At 44.7% G+C, this 19,751-nt stretch overlaps 1 protein-coding gene across 1 annotated transcript in view; it reads right to left on the bottom strand.

Annotated features, from left to right (window-relative positions):
* The window catches only part of IQGAP1 (IQ motif containing GTPase activating protein 1), a 179,893-nt gene that overhangs the window by 150,873 nt on the left and 9,269 nt on the right, over positions 1-19,751 (bottom strand). The window contains exon 2 of the mRNA XM_073304652.1: positions 13,784-13,883. Within this exon, the coding sequence (XP_073160753.1) occupies positions 13,784-13,883 (100 nt within the window). The remainder of the gene's footprint in view (positions 1-13,783; positions 13,884-19,751) is intronic.

Raw genomic sequence — 19,751 nt, 5'->3', positions numbered from 1 at the left:
TGTCCAGTTCCAGCTTCACTCCAGCCGTAGGAATTAGGATACCTACGGACAGATTACACAATGCATGACAGAAAGGGACCATGACCAGGACACACTGCAGTGCAGGGTCAAAGTGAAGGAGCTGCGAAATGCCTACCACAAGGCATGGGAGGCAAACCGTCACTCTGGTGCTGTGCCCATGAGCTGCTGGTTCCACAAAGAGCTGGATGCAATACTCGGTAGCGACCCTACCTCCACTGCAAAGGCTACTGTGGATACTTCGGTGGCTCGTGTGCCAGTCGACAGTGGGCCGCACCAGGAGGAGGAAATCTTGGACAAGGAGGGGGAGGGGGACCCAGAGGCAGAGTACGACTCAGAGGTCAGAGATGCATGCAGCCCCAAGCTCTTCTCTACCCCGGAGGAGGCTAGCCAGTCTCAGCTGTCAGAACTTGGCATAGTGCAAACAGGAGAGGAGGCCCTTGATATATGGCTTTCATTCTGGGAATCGCTGAAGCGAGTTGTTGGGGGCAGCAGGGTTGCAGAAAGCAGGCTTGTGTCTGTATGATGCGCATACCACCACATGCCTAGTCTGAGCGGCAGAACAGGGTGATTGACTCCCTCATTTCACGGGAATTTGCCTCAGAGATCTCCAGGAAACTCTCATGGAGATACTGGGAAATCCGTTGCCACAGATTCTTTGGCAGAGCTGCTTTGTTTCTTGCCCCATTAAGGGTAACTTTCCAGTGCCACTCTGTCGTCACTGTGGCAGGGGACCATTGCTGCACACACACAGGAATCCACAGTCTTGGAGAAGACGCTCCCTTGATTCCCTGCTCATTGTCCCTTGATTCCCAGGCCAATCAATACCACCAATCAACTGACAATCAATACACCAATCTATATCACGCCAATCGATACTGTCTCACTGTTCACTTGTACTGACCCATCTATGTGTCTATAGATTGTAAGCTCACTGGGGCAAGGACCAACACATTTGTTCTGTTTGTACAGTGCTTCGTATAGCGAGGTCCTGGTCCATGACTAGGGCTCCTACACACTTTGGTTATACAAATAAATAATAATACGTATGACTCAGTGCTGTGTGTATTGCTATGTTTATTTTGTACACTCTGTTGGGACTCATTGTGATTTACAGTGTCTTTCTGTTTCCACATATTTAAGTGGTTTGTTATCAGACAGAAAAATCTGTTTTAAGTATAGGATTGACAGAATGGAACTCCAGCATCCTAATCCTTGCTCTGGCACCAACTCCCATGCAACCTTGGGAAAGTCAGTTACACATTTTGCCTCTTTCCCTATCTGTACAATGGTGATAATACTATTTCACAAAGATAGTGTGAGAGTTGCTATTGTTTGTAACGAGTTTTGAAGATGAGAAGTGCTGTATTATAGTAGAGCAACAATGACAAGTTACTGATAATAACTGTTAGGGTAATACATGGTTAAGATTGCAACAGGCTTGTGTTTTTGACTAAATACTGTTAATAGGTATTAGTTAGGGTTCAGTTTATGCCCCTGCAATCCATGCCTCTTATTAAGGGACTACTACTCAAAACAATTTGTTTAAATGAATTGAACTATTGCCTTCATACCTGTTAAGGCTGATAATTCAGAAATCTGGAGTTTTTATTAAAATGATATGGTGGTAATTTGCATAAATGAATATATACTAGCTAATTTCCATTTTATGTTTTTTAAATTAAAATCTTTATTTTGTAGTACTACTCCCAGTTGTTCTACTACAGCAATAGCAGAGCAGATTACAGTGGTGGTATGCTATAAATCAGTATAACATTTAAATATCTTAGTACGCATTTAGATACCTTTAAGCATTAGTAAAACAGAGGCATAAATATAAACTGCAGTTAAACATTTGCATTTATAAGTATTATATGCTGACAAGCTGATGGAGAGGAGACTTTCCTCTCCAGCATCCATTGAAGAAAGAGGAAAGAAGAGCAGAGACTCCAGAGGAAAATGTCATGTTAATACCACTGATGTCACATGCCTCATTGGAGCCCCATGCAGCAGGAGCCCTCAGACTCCTGGTTCCTTCAGGTGAGACTCTCTCACTCTGTGTGGGTTTGCAGATTGATCTATTCATATCACTTAAAGGTGGGATTAGAGACATCACTGTAAGGTCCTGTTTTGCCACTCTTGCCAGTTGTGCCCTCCTCCTCTCACGACAGCTGCTGCTTCCACTTTGAAAGCCCACACTACACACAGAGAGCATGAGACTCTACACCAACACACCCTACGGTATCTATCTTGTGACATTTTCTGACCCAAAGGATGAGGGAGATGCTCTTCCCACAAACACTTTGTAACTAGAGTCTCAACTACATTATTAAAGACTGGGTAATGTGTTCCATGGGTGTGTGATTGCTAAAAGTGCACTAATGTGTTGCACATTGAGACATATAGACCTTGCTGGTATACGTTAGCAATACATTGCTTGAAACAGTACATTAAAGCACTCTAGAGAACCTTTAGTGAGGTCTACACAGACCAATTAATGCGCAACATTAGCATGCTTTAGAAATCAGAACCCTGTACAGTGCATTGCCCCACTGGATAGACAAGCCCAGAGGGTTTATAGGTAGAGAATCTCACCTTCGTACCCTGATAGTAATTCTTATTGGAATACAAAGCGCACATGAATGCTTACTGAGACTGTGAATAAAGCCCAAACTAATTCAAATAGATAATCGTGTACCATGAATCATGAAGTTCCCACTCATGGTCAATCGCAAAGTGTCTGCTGAGCGAGTCCACGATTCTTTTCGGCGTCCCAGGGTGATAGATGAACCAGTTCCAGAGATTGACCACCTCTGCGCATACAGCGGCACATTTTGTTCCCCCGTCTTTGTTGTTATAGAAAACAACGGTAGTGCTGTCTGACATGAGGAGGACGTGATGGGAACAAATGAATGGAAGAAAGGATTCACATGCCCTTCTTACAGCTCGGAGCTCCAGTATATTTATGTGCATCCTGGATTCCTGGGGTGGCCACATTCCTTGTGTCATGTGGCTGTCCATATGGGCTCCCCAGACTAACGGATGCGTCTGTGATGATCATCTTGTCTAGGAAGGAGGGAAGAAAGGGAACTCCCATGCATACATAATGTGGGTCTGTCCACCATCGCAGGGATGACAGCACCTTGGCAGGGACACCATGAAGTCCATAGAGTCATGGTTTGGTAAGTAAACGGAGTGGAGCCATGTCTGAAGGCAGCAGACGTGGAGTCATGAGATGGAGGTCACACAGGTGTGTGAAGCCCTGTAGGCAAGGAGGGACAGGCAAGTCCTGGTCGGTACATAAGGGTTGCTCATGATGCAAGTTATGATGTTGTTCATTGTCTGAAATCTATCCGTAGGCAAGTAAGCTCATGCTGTGACAGAGTTCATGGTAGTCCGGATGAAGTCCAGAGATTTGGGTGGGGTCGAGGATCGATTTTCAATGTTGACACCAACACCTAGGGAAGAAAGGAGGCTGAGGTTGATGTGTGGGCTTCTTGTCTGGATCTGGCAGCTAGGAACCAGTCATCGAGATATGGAAACCCAAGGAGGCCATAACGCCTGACATGAGCCGCTACTATGGAAAAGACTTTGGTGAAGACTTGGAGCGGTAGCTATCCTGAAGGGGAGCACACTGTATTGGAAATGGTCGGTGTCCACTGCAAATCTTAGAAAACATCTGTGGGCAAGATGGATATCGACGTGGAAGTAAGAGTCCTTCGTATTGAGAGCCATGAACCAAGTGCCTTTCTCTAAGGATGGAATTATCACTGCCAATGTGACTGTGCGAAACTTGAGTTTGTGTATGAAGTGATCGAGTGCCATAAATGGAGGATTGGTCTGCATCCGCCCTTCTTCTTGGGTCTCAGGAAGTAAGTTGAGTAGAATCCCGTTACTTGATATTCTGGAGGAACATGTTCTATTGCTCCCTATTGCAATAAGGAGTGTACCTCTTGCATGAATATACTGTTGTGAGAGTGGTCCCAGAAGGGGGATGGAGAGGATTTTTTTTTGGAGGAGGTAGCGTGACAAATGCGATCATATAGCTATGGTGGATGACATTCAACACCCATTTGTCCATGATCATGCTCCAAGCATGGGGAAAAAAGCACTAAACAACCCCCAAAGGGAGTAGAAGGGTCATGAGGTGGTCAGCTCAGTGGGTGGTGGCTCTCGGGCTCATGTCAAAAATACCTCTTGACTTGAGGTTGAATCCAGGACATTGACTCCTGCGAAGGGGACCCATGAAAGCAAGACTTTGGAGTCTTTTGATGTTAATGTGAGGGTTCATAAGGTCTCTGTGGATAGTATTGAGGAGACCTGCAAAGTTGGGTGGATGGGCTGACAATGGAATTTTCGTCTCAGGACCAGAGCGTATATGCCCAATGAGCTGGAGTCCTTTAGTGTATGTAATGATTCATCTGTCTTCTGGCAGAAAGATGGGATTCATCAAAAGGAAGGTCCTCAATGGTATTATAAACCAGAAGAATGGAGCCAAAACCCTCCTTGCATGACTACAGCTGTAGCCATGGCCCTGGAGAAGGTATCCTCTGCATCTACTACAGATAGGAAGATAGTTCTGGCGACGAGCTTCCATTTATCAACAAGGGCCTGAAAGCAACTATGATCTTTTTATGGAAGGCTATCAGCAAATTCCTTGAATTTACTATAATTCAGGAAGTCATATTTAGCCAACAATGCCTGATAATTTACTATCCTGAATTGTAAGCTAAAGGAAGAGAAGACTTTCTGTCCTAAAAGATCTAGACATTTCCCTTCCTTATCAGCAGGTGCAGATCAAGGGTATTGCTGTTTTGCCCTTTCTGTAGCAGCCTGGACTACTAAGGAATTCAGTGCTAGATGGGAGAAAAGGAATTCAGACCCTTTGACCGGAACACAGTAGCACTTCTCCACTCCTTTAGGGTAGACGTGCATGTGGCAGGGATACGCCACACTCTCCCGGCTGGCTTCATTAATTGGTAATGATATTCTCGCTGGTCCTGAGGTGTGAAGAATATCCAGAAGCTTAGGCTAGGAGTCTTGGCTCTCTTCTAATGGAATTTGGACTTCCCCTGCAACTCTCCGCAAAAGCTTCTGGAATTGTCTGAAGTCATTCGGTGGGGAAGGGAATGATGCAGCCACCACCTCATCTGGTGAGGAGGATGGGAATCCTGCCAGTTACAGCAGAACCACTGGGACTGGGCTATAAAGTTTTTCCTCCACCATCAAAATTTGTGGGCCAGCTGGAATGATCCCTCAAGGGGGAAGCAGGTGACTGTTCTCTCACAGATCGGGTGGGCTCCAAGGGGAGAGGGGGGAATATTATGCCTGCCCAATCTGCATGGATCCCAATATGGCCAATGGGCCTGATTCACTAGAGGTTGTGGGGGTTCCCACGGCATGGGTTACCAGTGGCTGAGGAAGCAGTTGTTACTATGGATGGTGTTTAGGAGTGGTATGGTAAGGGCAGTTCTTCCTCTGGTTCCAACTCACTAGAAGAGCAAAAGGTGGACTCTGGTTCAACTGGAGATACTGATGGAGCTGACAGGAGAGTGTAGAGCATAGGCGCAACGGATGAGGGACCATGTACCATAAGCACATCCCGGGGTGGGGATTTGATCTCTCTGGAAGTGGAGGGTGTGATAGTCTATACCATTATACCACTTTTACAACACTATTATAAATTTTGTACAAAGCATGCCTTGTGAGGTATCATTTGCAAACTCAATCTGCTGAACATTAGTATCCTGGTAAAATATGTGTATCAACACTGTATGCAAAGTTATAGGAGTCTACTGTACAATGCTCCAGAGTTAGAGAAGCTGGCCCAAACCAGTTTTTCAGAGACAAAAGGCACCTTGATGCCCTGGCCAGGTATCAGCATAATCAGATCAACTATTATGGGCTATCACCCATAATAGTTAAGCAGCCGTTCTGTGGCAGGAAGAAGGGTGTGACCAAAAACTTTACATATTGACAGTGAAACAGCTGGAAGTTCCATGTAAACAGACTGGCTGTCACCTGAACCCCACCTGGAGATAATCCTCAAAGAGGGGAGAACGGTATAAGAATATAGGACGGACACACACACCCCTCTCTTCCCATTTATACTCACAGCAGGTACAATACTTGAAAGACAAAAGAAGCAGTGTTGAACTGGGGGGCGGGGGGGAGAGGGGTTCTGGCTAGGAGGCTTTTCAGCCTGTATGGACTACTGTAAGCTTATGGTGAGAAAAACGTTTTGGCTTTTAACTTCACTTAGCTTGTTAAGTAAGGTATTAGCTTGAATTTTATCCTTTTATTTTCTTTGTAACCAATTCTGACTTTTATGCCTCATCACTTGTAATCATTTCAAATCGGTCTATAGTTAATAACCTTGTTTTATCTAAACCAGTGTGTGTTTGGATTGAAGAGTTTGGGAATCTTCACTTGAGATAACAGGGTCTGTGCATATTATTTTCCTTTGATGAAATGACAGACTTTCTATGAGCTTGCATTTATCAGTAGAGTGCTGGGCACTACAAGAGACACATTTCTGGGAGACAAGGCTGGGACTGGGAATTTGCTGGTGTCACTCTGCAATACAATTCATGAGTGGCTGGCAGCGTATTCATGTACCATAGCTGGGAGTGATTTTGCAGGCTAGAGGCCATGTGAGAACAGGGCAGAAGTGGATGTTCCTATAGCAAGCAGTGTAAAAGGCACTCTAGTTTGGAAAATTGAGGGGACACAGCTATTCAACAATCCAGATTGTACCTCTGGAGAATGTCACAGATGGACCCGAGAGAGGAGGAGATTCTGGATCCAGCAAGTCAAAGACATCCTGATGTGCAGTCATGGCTCCAGATCTCCCTGGCATAAGAGGCACTTTCTCTTTCCCAGGCACTGGTATCGGTGCTGAAGTCTTTCCTGATACAGGACAGTCTAGCACCCCATAATGTGCTGGAGATGGTAGTTCTGACAGTTTGTCGCCCAGAACCACTGAATCCGATTGTTTATGGGTCTTTTTTTCATACACGTGGAACTTGGAACGTACTCACCCCCTTTAGATGAGCTGGTGGAGGAAGCGTCCATCTTCTTTGAGTTGGAGGAAGACTTAGTCCCATGCTTATAGAAGTGCTTCCTTATCTCCCAACTAGGTCTCGCCATGGATTCTGCGGGGGTGGTTCTGCTGGCACGGCCATCAGACATAATTGTGGTAGGCACACTCCTCACTGAATCAGGCCAATGTACGAGGGGGTTCCCTGGCCTGGGTCCAAGTGCGGTCTCATGGTGAGCTCCATGAGATGCGTACGAAGGCGAAATGTCCAGCCTTCTTGGATGTGGCTGAGTAAGTACTGGCAAATATTGCACCTGGCCACAATGTGAGTTTCTCCCAGGCAATAGAGGCAGCATTAGTGGTTATTGCTGAGAGAGAACAATCATGGGTGGGAGGCAGACTTTAAAATCCAGAGTTGTGGGCATAGTCCAGTACCTGTATGTGGGCAGGGGGGAGTGAAAACCCCAAAGTCTATGTAAAACTATTAACACTGAAAACTAAGATCATAGAATATCAGGGTTGGAAGGGACCTCAGGAGGTCATCTAGTCCAACCCCCTGCTCAAAGCAGGAACAATCCCCAATTAAATCATCCCAGCCAGGGCTTTGTCAAGCCTGACCTTAAAAATATCTAAGGAAGGAGATTCCACCACCTCCCTAGGTAACGCATTCCAGTGTTTCACCACCCTCCTAGTGAAAAAGTTTTTCCTAATATCCAACCTAAACCTCCCCCACTGCAACTTGAGACCATTACTCCTTGTTCTGTCATCTGCTACTACTGAGAACAGGCTAGATCCATCCTCTTCGGAACCCCCTTTCAGGTAGTTGAAAGCAGCTATCAGATCCCCCCTCATTCTTCTCTCCTGCAGACTAAACAATCCCAGTTGAATATAAAACTGGTAAAAGTGCTATAATTTTTTTTTTTTTTTTTTTAAGAAGTGCATCACAGATAAGGACACTGGAAGTTCCAGTCTGGACCATGTGACGGTAACAAGGAACTGGAGAAGTGGTCAGTCCACCCCACCCTTTAATGCCTCAGACAAAAGCACAAGGCAAGCCAGGGCACATACACGAATCAATGGACACTACTTTCAAATTCTCCGACTCTGGGCTCATGGTGCGCATGTGTAACCCTCAGTGGACTACAATAGGGTCCATCACTCAAAGAACACCACAAATTTAAGGGGAATGAATGACTCACATCTTTAATAATGTAAGGATGTAGAACAGTGTCTCTCAACCTCTCCACACTACTGTACCCCTTTCAGGAGTCTGATCTGTCTCACATACCCCCAAGTTTCACCTGACTTAAAAACTACTTACTTAAAAAATCAGAAATAAAATACAACAGTGTCACAGCACACTATTACTGAAAATATGCTTACTTTCTCATTTTTCCCATATAATTATAAAATAAATAAATTGGAATATAAATATTGTACTTAATTTCAGTGTATAGACTATAGAGCAGTATAACATTTTGTACAAAATTTTAAATTCTACCTATATCGCTAGTGCTTTTTATGTAGTTGGTTGTAAAACTAGACGTACATCTAGATGAGCTGATGTACCCCCTGGTTGAGAACCACTGATGTAGATCAATGTTCCTCACACAGTGGGTCGTGAGAAGGTTCTAGATGGGTCATCACATCCAGGGCCGGAGTTACCATCACTGGACTCTGGCTAGGCAAAGATACACTTCCCACAGTCTAGTGTAGAGGAGAGGCCCCAGGGGAGGTTTGGAGAGTGAGCCCAACCCACATTCATCCTGTAGCAGCAGCTCCTGTTTCATGGGACTGGGCCCAGCTCCCCACTCCAGGTGTTGTGACCTGGTGCACGAGTTGCAGCACCACTCAGGTTCAGCATGGCCATCCCTCTATCATGACGGAGAGACAGCCAGACCAAATTTAAGTGGCGCTGCAACCCCTTGAGCCAGGTCTCAACACCATTAACTCTAATTTGGCTCAGCCACTCTTCCATTTTTTTTTGGGGGGGGGGGGGGAGACCGACCACCGGGCCAAATCTGAGTGGTGCTGTGACCCCCCGCACCAGGTTGCAACCCCCGGAGCAGATGGGCCCTGTGGGACAGAAGCCGCTGCTGTGGGGTGAGTCCTGGATGAACTCCCTCTCCAACCAGCACCACCACCTTTTGGGGCCTCCCCTCTGCACCAGGCTGGGATTAGGGCTGCAATACCAGGTGCATATTGTGACGTTACACCCCATATTCTTCATAGAAATATGGTTATGATATGAATATGGCATAACTAAGATACGTTTTATGCAAGATGGGTCATGGGAGATACCACTGGAAAGGTTATGATTTACTGAGTGTGTTTATCCAATTTGTATGCATATATCATTTCTGTATCTGGAGTTAGGAATATTAATTATGTAACAATTATAACTGTATGTATACTTGGGAAACACCCACCAGACAGTAAGCAATCAGCCTTGATGAGTCATTAGAAAAAGACAATGAGTCTTTAAAGATGTGGATCTCCCATCTTCCTGGAGCTCCTTTCTGTGGACATTGCAAATAAACCTGGTTTCATGGTTGCTTCAACACTGCAAGGTCAGGTGATAATATCACCTGATGCAAAATACCATCTTGGACACTGCTGATACTCTTCCACTGGAAACTAAGACTTCCCGCCTTATGTAAATTCTATTTAAGGCTGGGAGGCAAGGCTATCAGGACTCTCCCTTCACTGCCTTCCCACCCAAGAAGAAAGACTGCTAAAAAGTACCTGAAGAGACAGACAAACTAAGCTGAGGGAAAGGCAGGGGCCTAGTCCAGACTGAGACAGAGGAGTCTAGTCTGTAAAGAGAAATAACTGGAACTCTAAGCTACAGAAACTCTGAATCCTGCCTAAGTCAACATTTAGGGTGAGAAATTACATGCTGTAAACTGTTTTTTTTAGTGAACCAAGCTTAGTTTGCATGTTTTGTTTTATTTGCTCAGTAATCTGCTTTGTTCTATTTGCTATCCCTTATAATCACTTAAAATTTACCTTTTATAGTTAATAAACTTATTTCTTGTTTATAACATAACCCAGTTTGTGCAATTTATAACTGGGGGGAGCCAAGAAGTTCTGCGTATTTTCCTCCACATTAAGAGAGGGGGTGAATTCATGAGCTTACGTTTGTGGAAGTATAACATTGTATAAGTATAGCGTTGTATAAAGGGACATGCTGGATACATTGTATATGAGAAAAGAAAATGAGTACTTGTGGCACCTTAGAGACTAACCAATTTATTTGAGCATGAGCTTTCGTGAGCTACAGCTCACTTCATCAGATGCATGCCGTGGAAACTGAAACCTGTCATTGTATATGAGAGGGCATGCCAAAACATGTTACAAAGTATCTGAGGGAGCACATGTAGGGACAGTTAGCTTTTGAATGGAGAAGCAATTAAGATAGAGCCAGCACGTCTAAGAAGCAGGCATCAAAATGGAAGGTGTGAAGGGCAATTAGTTAAGTTAACTGGAAGCTGTTAAAGGAGATTGTTAAGGGTGGCAGGTAATTGAAGATACGTGACTGGTCTCAGGGATCTCGAAGGGTGGTGACTAAAATCATTTTTCTTCTTCTGTCTGTAACTTCTCTGTAACTTGTTCTCCAAAAACTGTATAAATTAAGAGACACAAGCCCCACTCGGGGGGCTCACTTCTAAATGTATTAGCAGAGCAGCTTTGCTAATAAAACAGAGTGGTCTGATAAATTGTGAGTCTGAGTCAAACTTTGACAATTTGTACAGATTTCTCTACAGAGCAAGACAACATTATTTTGGGCGTACTTTCTAGAAGGGAGCTGCACTTGAGTGCTAGGCAATTTCCTACCTGAGTCTTCCCATAGACAGCTGTTCGCAGACTCTATGTGATTCCACAGCTGGTGCGTCCCTACCTGTGTGCGCGCACTGCCAGAGAGTCTGATTCAGGAAAACAGGGAGAGGGAGCCCAGGCTAGTGGAGCAGGCTGCCTCAGTGAAATCCCAGTACATCAGATGGCATCCCAGAATGGGGGTCCAACCCGTCACACATATATGTAATGGAGAATCACAGAATTAATCATAGAATATCAGGGTTGGAAGGGACCTCAGGAGGTCATCTAGTCCAACCCCCTGCTCAAAGCAGGAACAATCCCCAATTAAATCATCCCAGCCAGGGCTTTGTCAAGCCTGACCTTAAAAACCTCTAAGGAAGGAGATTCCACCACCTCCCCAGGTAACGCATTCCAGTGTTTCACCACCCTCCTAGTGAAAAAGATTTTCCTAATATCCAACCTAAACCTCCCCCACTGCAACTTGAGACCATTACTCCTTGTTCTGTCATCTGCTACCACTGAGAACAGGCTAGATCCATCCTCTTCGGAACCCCCCTTTCAGGTAGTTGAAAGCAGCTATCAAATCCCCCCTCATTCTTCTCTTCTGAAGACTAAACAATCCCAGTTCCCTCAGCCTCTCCTCATAAGTCATGTGTTCCAGTCCCCTAATCATTTTTGTTGCCCTCCGCTGGACTCTTTCCAATTTTTCACATCCTTCTTGTAGTGTGGGGCCCAAAACTGGACACAGTACTCCAGATGAGGCCTCACCAATGTCGAATAGAGGGGAACTAATCACATCCCTCGATCTGCTGGCAATGCCCCTACTTATACATCCCAAAATGCCATTGGCTTTCTTGGCAACAAGGGCACACTGTTGACTCATATCCAGCTTCTCGTCCACTGTAACCCCTAGGTCCTTTTCTGCAGAACTGCTGCCGAACCATTCGGTCCCTAGTCTGTAGGGGTGCATTGGATTCTTCCATCCTAAGTGCAGGACTCTGCACTTGTCCTTGATGAACTTCATCAGATTTCTTTTGGCCCAATCCTCTGATTTAACTAGGGCCCTCTGTATCCAATCCCTACCCTCCAACGTATCTACTTCTCCTCCCAGTTTAGTGTCATCTGCGAACTTGCTGAGGGTGCAATCCACACCATCCTCCAGATCATTAATGAAGATACTGAACAAAACTGGCCCGAGGACCGACACTTGGGGCACTCCACTTGATATCAGCTGCCAACTAGACATGGAGCCATTGATCACTACCCGTTAAGCCCGACAATTTAGCCAGCTTTCTATCCACCTTATAGTCCATTCCTCCAGCCCATACTTCTTTAACTTGCTGTCAAAAATACTGTGGGAGACCGTGTCAAAAGCTTTGCTAAAGTCAAGGAACACCATGTCCACTGCTTTCCCTTCATTCACAGAGCCAGTTATCTCGCCATAGAAGGCAATTAGAAGGCAATTGGTTAGTCTCTTAGGTGCCACAAGTACTCCTTTTCTTTTTGTGAATACAGACTAACACGGCTGCTACTCTGAGACATGAGATATTGAGCACCTGCCTCATTCAGTGAGCACCCTGCAGCCTGTACCTTAAATCAGGCTGGGGTCCTGTGGAAAAAATTGTATGGGATCATGCAGAGACGGTTCATAATGCATACACATATGATCAACTTTAATTATGGTATTTCCTATCTTTTCAGTACTTGAATTTGCAACCTTAACCTTTTTTTTTTAAACCTAATTTTTATGGAATTTTCCAAGTTTTTAAAGAAGTAAACTGAAAAATAAATTCCATAACATGTTATAAATTCCATAACATAACTCGTTCATTGATCATTGAACGAGTGGTCAGCAGAGTTTGAACTGGGGATCTTCAGCACTGCTCTCCACTGGAGCTGAAGTACTATCATACCAGCTTGTTTGTGAACCAGTTTCTAGAGAGGAATACATCATGTACTGAAACAGTGAGATATATATACAGACGTAGCCCCATTTTGCAGAGTGCATAACCAAACCCATAGATATAGCAGATTCTTTTGGAAAGCTGCGTAAGTGGATTCAGCTTGGGTTTGATATGTTAGAGCCATGTGTTCTACTCCCAGCTCTACCAGAAGTGACCCTGTGCTCAGAAATAGTCAACAATCACTGGAAGAGGTAAGATTTAAATTCACAGTTTCCTGGCTCCCAGCTCAAAGTGCTTTTTCCCAAAGGATATTTTGAAGGAGAAGGACATGCAGGCAGACTCATGCAACTACATCCGGCTTGGAAACATTTACAGGTGGAACATTCAGAAAATTAAGGAGCAAGTGTAGAACAAGTTCTACTGCCAAGATACTCCAACTTGTATCTTGGCCAAATATGGCTGGGTTTTCATGGAGGCAACAAGTCATGATCACCTGCTAAATTTCAATTTTTTCACCAAACTACAGAAGCATGAGAACTGTTCAAAAATGCTTGGAAAAAATGTTTTGATAATGGCAAAACTATTTTTCCCAAATCTTGTTCTTGGAAACTTGAGGCTGAGACCCACCATGGAAAATTTCATCCAAAACCATCACATTTTGGCAAAGTTATAAGGAACTAAAAACAGAGGATTATAGTGGGAAGTGTTAGGCAGTCTTACCTGTGTGACTACTCTCTCCACCTATAATGCAGGCACAAAATTTTATACATACAATATTTTTAAATTACATATGCACACAGGATAAGCCAATTACATCAACAGTTTTTTGCACTGACATCATACATGGTTTCCTCTCCCCATTATATAATATGTACACATTTTCTAGCTATCTACCTCATATAGCCACTCAACAGTCAAAAGCTAAATTATGTCCAAATACTCTCTTAAGCAGGTACAATAATACCTCTTGATATCCCAGTAATTTCGAGCCTCTCCTCCTTACCTCTTTGCTTCCTCCAGATGACAAAGATACTCATAAGCCACATTCTGATGTCTTCTCTCATCCATCTCCTCTGCTGTCAACCTCTCATTATCCAGGACAGCTGCAAAGAGTCAAAAATATTGTCAGTCTTCAACATACCTGATATGCAGGTATATAAATGACCCTTGAATCACTTCAGCAGCTTGCACCTATCTCCACAGTAAAATGCATCACATGCAAAAGATATTCCAGGACAGAAGTACATATCATGCTAAGAAATCTTGCCCAAAGAGAGCCATATCAGTGCACACAGCATGTTCTCTATTATTATTTGTATTACAATAGCGCCTAGTGGCCATAGAGGGCCAATTGTGCTAGGCACTTTACAAACATATAACAGGTTTCAGAGTAGCAGCCATGTTAGTCTGTATTCGCGAAAAGAAAAGAAGTACTTGTGGCACCTTAGAGGACTAACAAATTTATCTGAGCATAAGCTTTCATGAGCTACAGCTCACTTCATCAGATGCATTCAGTGGAAAATATAGTGGGGAGATTTATATACACAGAGAACATGAAACAATGGGTGTTACCATACACACTGTAACAAGAGTGATCACTTAAGGTGAGCTATTATCAGCAGGAGAGCCGGGTTGGAGGGGGGGGGCGGACTTTTTGTAGTGATAATCAAGAGACTGGGAGTGGATGGGTCATTACACAAAGTAAAACTATTTCCCCATGTTTATTCCCCCCTGCACCCCCACTGTTCCTCAGACGTTTTTGTCAACTGCTGGAAATGGCCCATCTTGATTATCACTACAAAAAGTTCCCTCCCACCCCCCCACCCTCCTGCTGGTAATAGCTCACCTTAAGTGATCACTCTCATTACAGTGTGTATGGTAACACCCATTGTTTCATGTTCTCTGTGTATATAAATCTCCCCACTGTATTTTCCACTGAATGCATCCGATGAAGTGAGCTGTAGCTCTCAAAAGCTTATGCTCAAATAAATTTGTTAGTCTCTAAGGTGCCACAAGTACTCCTTTTCTTTTTACAAACATATAGTAAGGTAGAGTCCCTAACCAAAAGGCCTTACAGCAGTGGTCACCAACGGTAGATCGATCGCGGAGCCTCTGCCAGTCGGTCGCAATCTCTGTCCGCTAAAAGTCCATCAGCACAGGAGGGCTAAGGCAGGCTCCCTGCCTGCCCTGGCCCTGCGCCGCTCCCAGAAGCGGCCAGCACATCCCTGCGTGGGGGGCAGAGGGTCTCCGTGCACCACTCCTACCTGCAAGCACCGCCCCTGCAGCTCCCATTGGCTGTGAACGGGGAAATACGGCCAATGGGAGCTGCGTGGGCAGCGCCTGCAGTGATGGGCAGTGCGTGGAGCCACATGCCCCTTCCCCCCAGGGCCACGGCTCAGGGATGTGCCAGCAGCTTCCGGGAGCAGCGTGGGGCTGGGGCAGGCACGGAGCCTGCCTTATCCCCACTGCACCGCCACCCGAGGTTAGTGCCGCCCGGTGGGAGCCGACACCCCTCCTGGAGCCAGCACCCCATACTCCCTCCTGCACCCCAACCCCCTGACCCTGCCCTGAGCCCCCACCCCCCCAGAGCCAGCACCCCTACCCGTCCTGAACTCCCTCCCACACCCCAACCTCCTGCCCCAGTCTGGAGCTGCGTACTGCACCCAAACTCCCTCCCAGAGCTCGCACCCCTCACCCCTTCTTACACCCCAACCCCCTGCCCTAGACTCAGCCAGGAGCCCCCTCCCACAATCCAAACCCCTCAGCCCCAGCCCAGAGGCAGCACCCCAATTCCCTTCCCCCAGCCCGGTGAAACTGAGTGAGGGTGGGAGAGAGCAAGCGATTGGGGGTGGGGGGGGGGGAAATCAGCACGGTGGGGCCTTGGGGGAAGGGGCAGGGCTTCAGGGAATGGGTGGGGTAGATCCTGGGTTGCTCTTAAATTCAAAAAGTGATCTTGTGCTTAAAAAGGTTGAAGACCACAGGCTTACAATCTAAACAGACAAAACAAAGAGTGGGAGGGAAACAGAAAAAAGAAAGAGGGCAAATGATTTGTCTAAGAGGCCACAGAAGATCAGTGACAGAACCAGAAAAAGAACCTAGGACTCCTGATTCCTTGTCTGTGCCCCTCTCTACTAGACCACAGTGCCTCTACATTGCTCTTATTCATCATGACTCCATATTATAACAAACGGGATTAAACCTGGGTCCAGATTTTCACTGGCCTGCATTGGCTTGATGGCTAAATCAAGCTGTCCATTACAAATGAAAGAAAACACAATAATCGAAAAATAATTCTTCCCTTTCTCTGCTGTCACTGCCACAGAAGTACTTCATCTTCTGTTTACCGCTAACCCCTCCATTTACCCCAGAGACCCCCATCCCAACCACTGACCTCCCTAATGCCCACTTATTCCCTCCCAAATCCTCTCACTCTCTATTTCTTTCCCCACACACTACAACCACTGCTCCATGTCATCTCTAAGATTACTGAATGCACTATCTACAAGCCCTGTCTGGTATTTCTCTCCTCCAATTCAGCTTCTGGCTCCTGTACTCCACTGAAACTGCTCTCACCAAAAACTCTAATCACCTCTTCATGGGCAAAGATCAGAATCAATACTCCATCCTCATCTTTTGAGCTATGAGTCATCTCATAGCTCAAATAGTGAATGCCAGTGAAAATGAGGTAGGATCAGAAGAGGCTAAAATAGGGAAAGAACAAGTTAAAGATTACTTGAACAAATTACAGGTTTCAGAGTAGCAGCCGTGTTAGCCTGTATCCACAAAAAGAAAAGGAGTACTTGTGGCACCTTAGAGACTAACAAATTTATTTGAGCATAAGCTTTCTTGAGCTACAGCTCACTTCATTGGATGCATTCAGTGGAAAATACAGTGGGGAGATTTATATACACAAAGAACATGAAACAATGGGTGTTACCATACACACTGTAACAAGAGTGATCAGGTAAGGTGAGCTATTACCAAGGGGGGGGGGAGGGCGGAAGAGAACCTTTTGTAGTGATAATCAAGGTGGGCCATTTCCAGCAGTTAACAAGAACATGTGAGGAACAGTGGGGGGAGGGGGAAATAAACATGGGGAAATAGTTTTACTTTGTGTAATGACCCATCCACTCCCAGTCTTTATTCAAGCCTAAGTTAATTGTATCCAGTTTGCAAATTAATTCCAATTCAGCAGTCTCTCGTTGGAGTCTGTTTCTGAATTTTTTTTGTTGAAGAATTGCCACTTTTAGGTCTGTAATCGAGTGACCAAAGAGATTGAAGTGTTCTCCAACTGGTTTTTGAATGTTATAATTCTTGACGTCTGATTTGTGTCCATTTAGTCTTTTACGTAGAGACTGTCCAGTTTGGCCAATGTACATGGCAGAGGGGCATTGCTGGCACATGATGGCATACATCACATTGGTAGATGTGCAGGTGAATGAGCCTCTATAGTGTGGCTGATGTGATTAGGCCCTATGATGGTGTCCCCTGAATAGATATGTGGACACAGTTGTCAACGGGCTTTGTTGCAAGGATAGGTTCCTGGGTTAGTGGTTCTGTTGTGTGTTTGCTGGTGAGTATTTACTTCAGGTTGGGGGGCTGTCTGTAAGCAAGGACTGGCCCGTCTCCCAAGATCTGTATTTTCCACTGAATGCATCCGATGAAGTGAGCTGTAGCTCACGAAAGTTTATGCTCAAATAAACTTGTTATTCGCTAAGGTGCCACAAGTACTCCTTTTTTTTTTGGACAAATTAGATGTCTTCAAGTCACCATGGCCTGATGAAATGCATCCTAGAATACTCAAGCAGCTGACTAAGGAGATATCTGAGCCATTAGCGATTATCTCTGAGAATTCATGGAAGATGGGAGAGATTCAAGAAGACTGGAAAAGGGCAAATATAGTGCCCATTTATAAAAAGGGAAATAAGGACGACCCAGGGAATTACGGACCAGTCAGCTTAACTTCTGTACCTGGAAAGATAATGGAGCAAATAATTAAGCAATCAGTTTGCAAACATCTAGAAGATAATAAGGGGATATGTAACAGCATGGATTTGTCAAAAACAAATCATGTCAAACCAACCTGATAGCTTTCTTTGACAGGGTAACAAGCCTTGTGGATGGGGGGAAGCGGTAGATGTGATATATCTTGATTTTAGTAAAGCTTTTGATACTGTCTCGCATGACCTTCTCGTAAATAAAGTAGGGATATGCAACCTAGATGGAGCTACTATAAGGTGGGTGCAAAACTGGTTGGAAAACCATTTCTAGAGAGTAATTATCAGTGGTTCAGAGTCATGCTGGAAGGGCATAATGAGTGGGGTCCTGCGGGGAGCAGTTCTGGGTCTGGTTCTGTTCAATATCTTCATCAATGATTTAGCTAATGGCATACAGAGTACACTTATAAAGTTTGTGGACGATAACAAGCTGGGAGGGGTTGCAAATGCTTTGGAGGATAGGATTAAAATTCAAAATGATCTGGACAAACTGAAGAAATGGTCTGAAGTAAACAGGATCAAATTCAATAAGGACAAACGCAAAGTACTCCATTTAGAAAGAAACAATCAGCTTCACACATACAAAATGGGAAATGACTGCCTAGGAAGGAGTACTGCAGAAAGGGATCTGGAGGTCAGAGTGGACCATAAGCTAAATGAGAGTCAACAGCGTAACACTGTTCCAAAAAAAAGCAAACATAATTCTGGGATGTATTAGCAGGAGCGTTGTAAGCAAGATACGAGAAGTAATTCTTCCACTCTACTCGGCTTTGGTTAGGCCTCAACTGGAGTATTGTGTCCAGTTCTGGGTGCCATATTTCTGGAAGGATGTGGACAAATTGGAAAAAGTCCAGAGAAGAGCAACAAAAATTATTAAAAGTCTAGAAAACACGACCTATGAGGGAAGATTGAAAAATTGGGTTTGTTTAGTCTGGAAAAGAGGAGACCGAGAGGGGACATGACAACAGTTTTCAAGTATGTAAAAGGTTGTTACAAGGAGGAGGAAGAAAAGTTGTTTTTCTTAACCTCTGAGGATAGGACAAGAAGCAATGGGCTAAAATTGCAGCTAGGGAGGTTTAGGTTGGAAACTAGGAAAAACTTCCTGTCAGCATGGTTAAACATTGAAATAAAATGCCTAGGAAGGTTGTGGAGTCTACATTGTTGCCAGCACCCAGTGCCGAGAGGCTAAACAACAGCTGGAGTTGGTTCGCTACCCCGTGTGCTACACCCAATAATCACAACGGGGTGGAGAAGCAGAAAAGTTTATTTGCAGCTGCAAAAAGGTACAGGGAGAATAGAATCTCAAATCCTGTACAGAGAGCAGGAAGTTACACAGGCTTTTATACATTTTTTTTTTTAGCATACTTATTTAATAGCAAGCTGCTCTAAGTATTCATATAGCCAGCCAATCCAGTTCCCAGCTAGTTCCCTTGTTTTTTGTATTATTTGTTAAACTATACATAAAGCTGCTTTATTCAGCATTGTTTTTTTATATTTGCCCTGTTTGGCCTTGCTTAGTTTTAGATTTTTAAGAACAGGTTAGACAAACACCTGTTGGGGTGGTGTCATAAACATACAGCTAAGGGTAGCATAAAATCCCTCCTTTACCTGTAAGGGGTTAAGAAGCTCTGAAGGTCTAGATAATTAGTTCTGCCACGAGTATAGGGGACTGGACTAGATGACCTCTCAAGTCCCTTCCAGTTCTATGATTCAACGCTGTCAACCATGTTCTTCTTGATCTCTCATCCTTCCTTGGCTTTCATGACTCAGTCCTCTCTTGATTCTCCCCTACTTCTGTAATTGCTCCTTCAGAGTGCTGTTAGGAGGATCCTACTCAGCCCCTCTCCAACTCTCATTTGGGGATATCATTTTCAACTCAGTCCTCTTTCTAGTTCCTTACATCCAGGCTGTGCCTAAATTTTCCAATCCTTTCTGTGCAACATCTCTAAGATTCAGCATTTTCTCTTTTCCCCA

This window comes from Lepidochelys kempii, chromosome 10, assembly GCF_965140265.1.
Source record: "Lepidochelys kempii isolate rLepKem1 chromosome 10, rLepKem1.hap2, whole genome shotgun sequence".
Lineage (NCBI taxonomy): Eukaryota > Metazoa > Chordata > Testudines > Cheloniidae > Lepidochelys > Lepidochelys kempii.
This window is presented reverse-complemented; position numbering and strand designations above follow the sequence as displayed.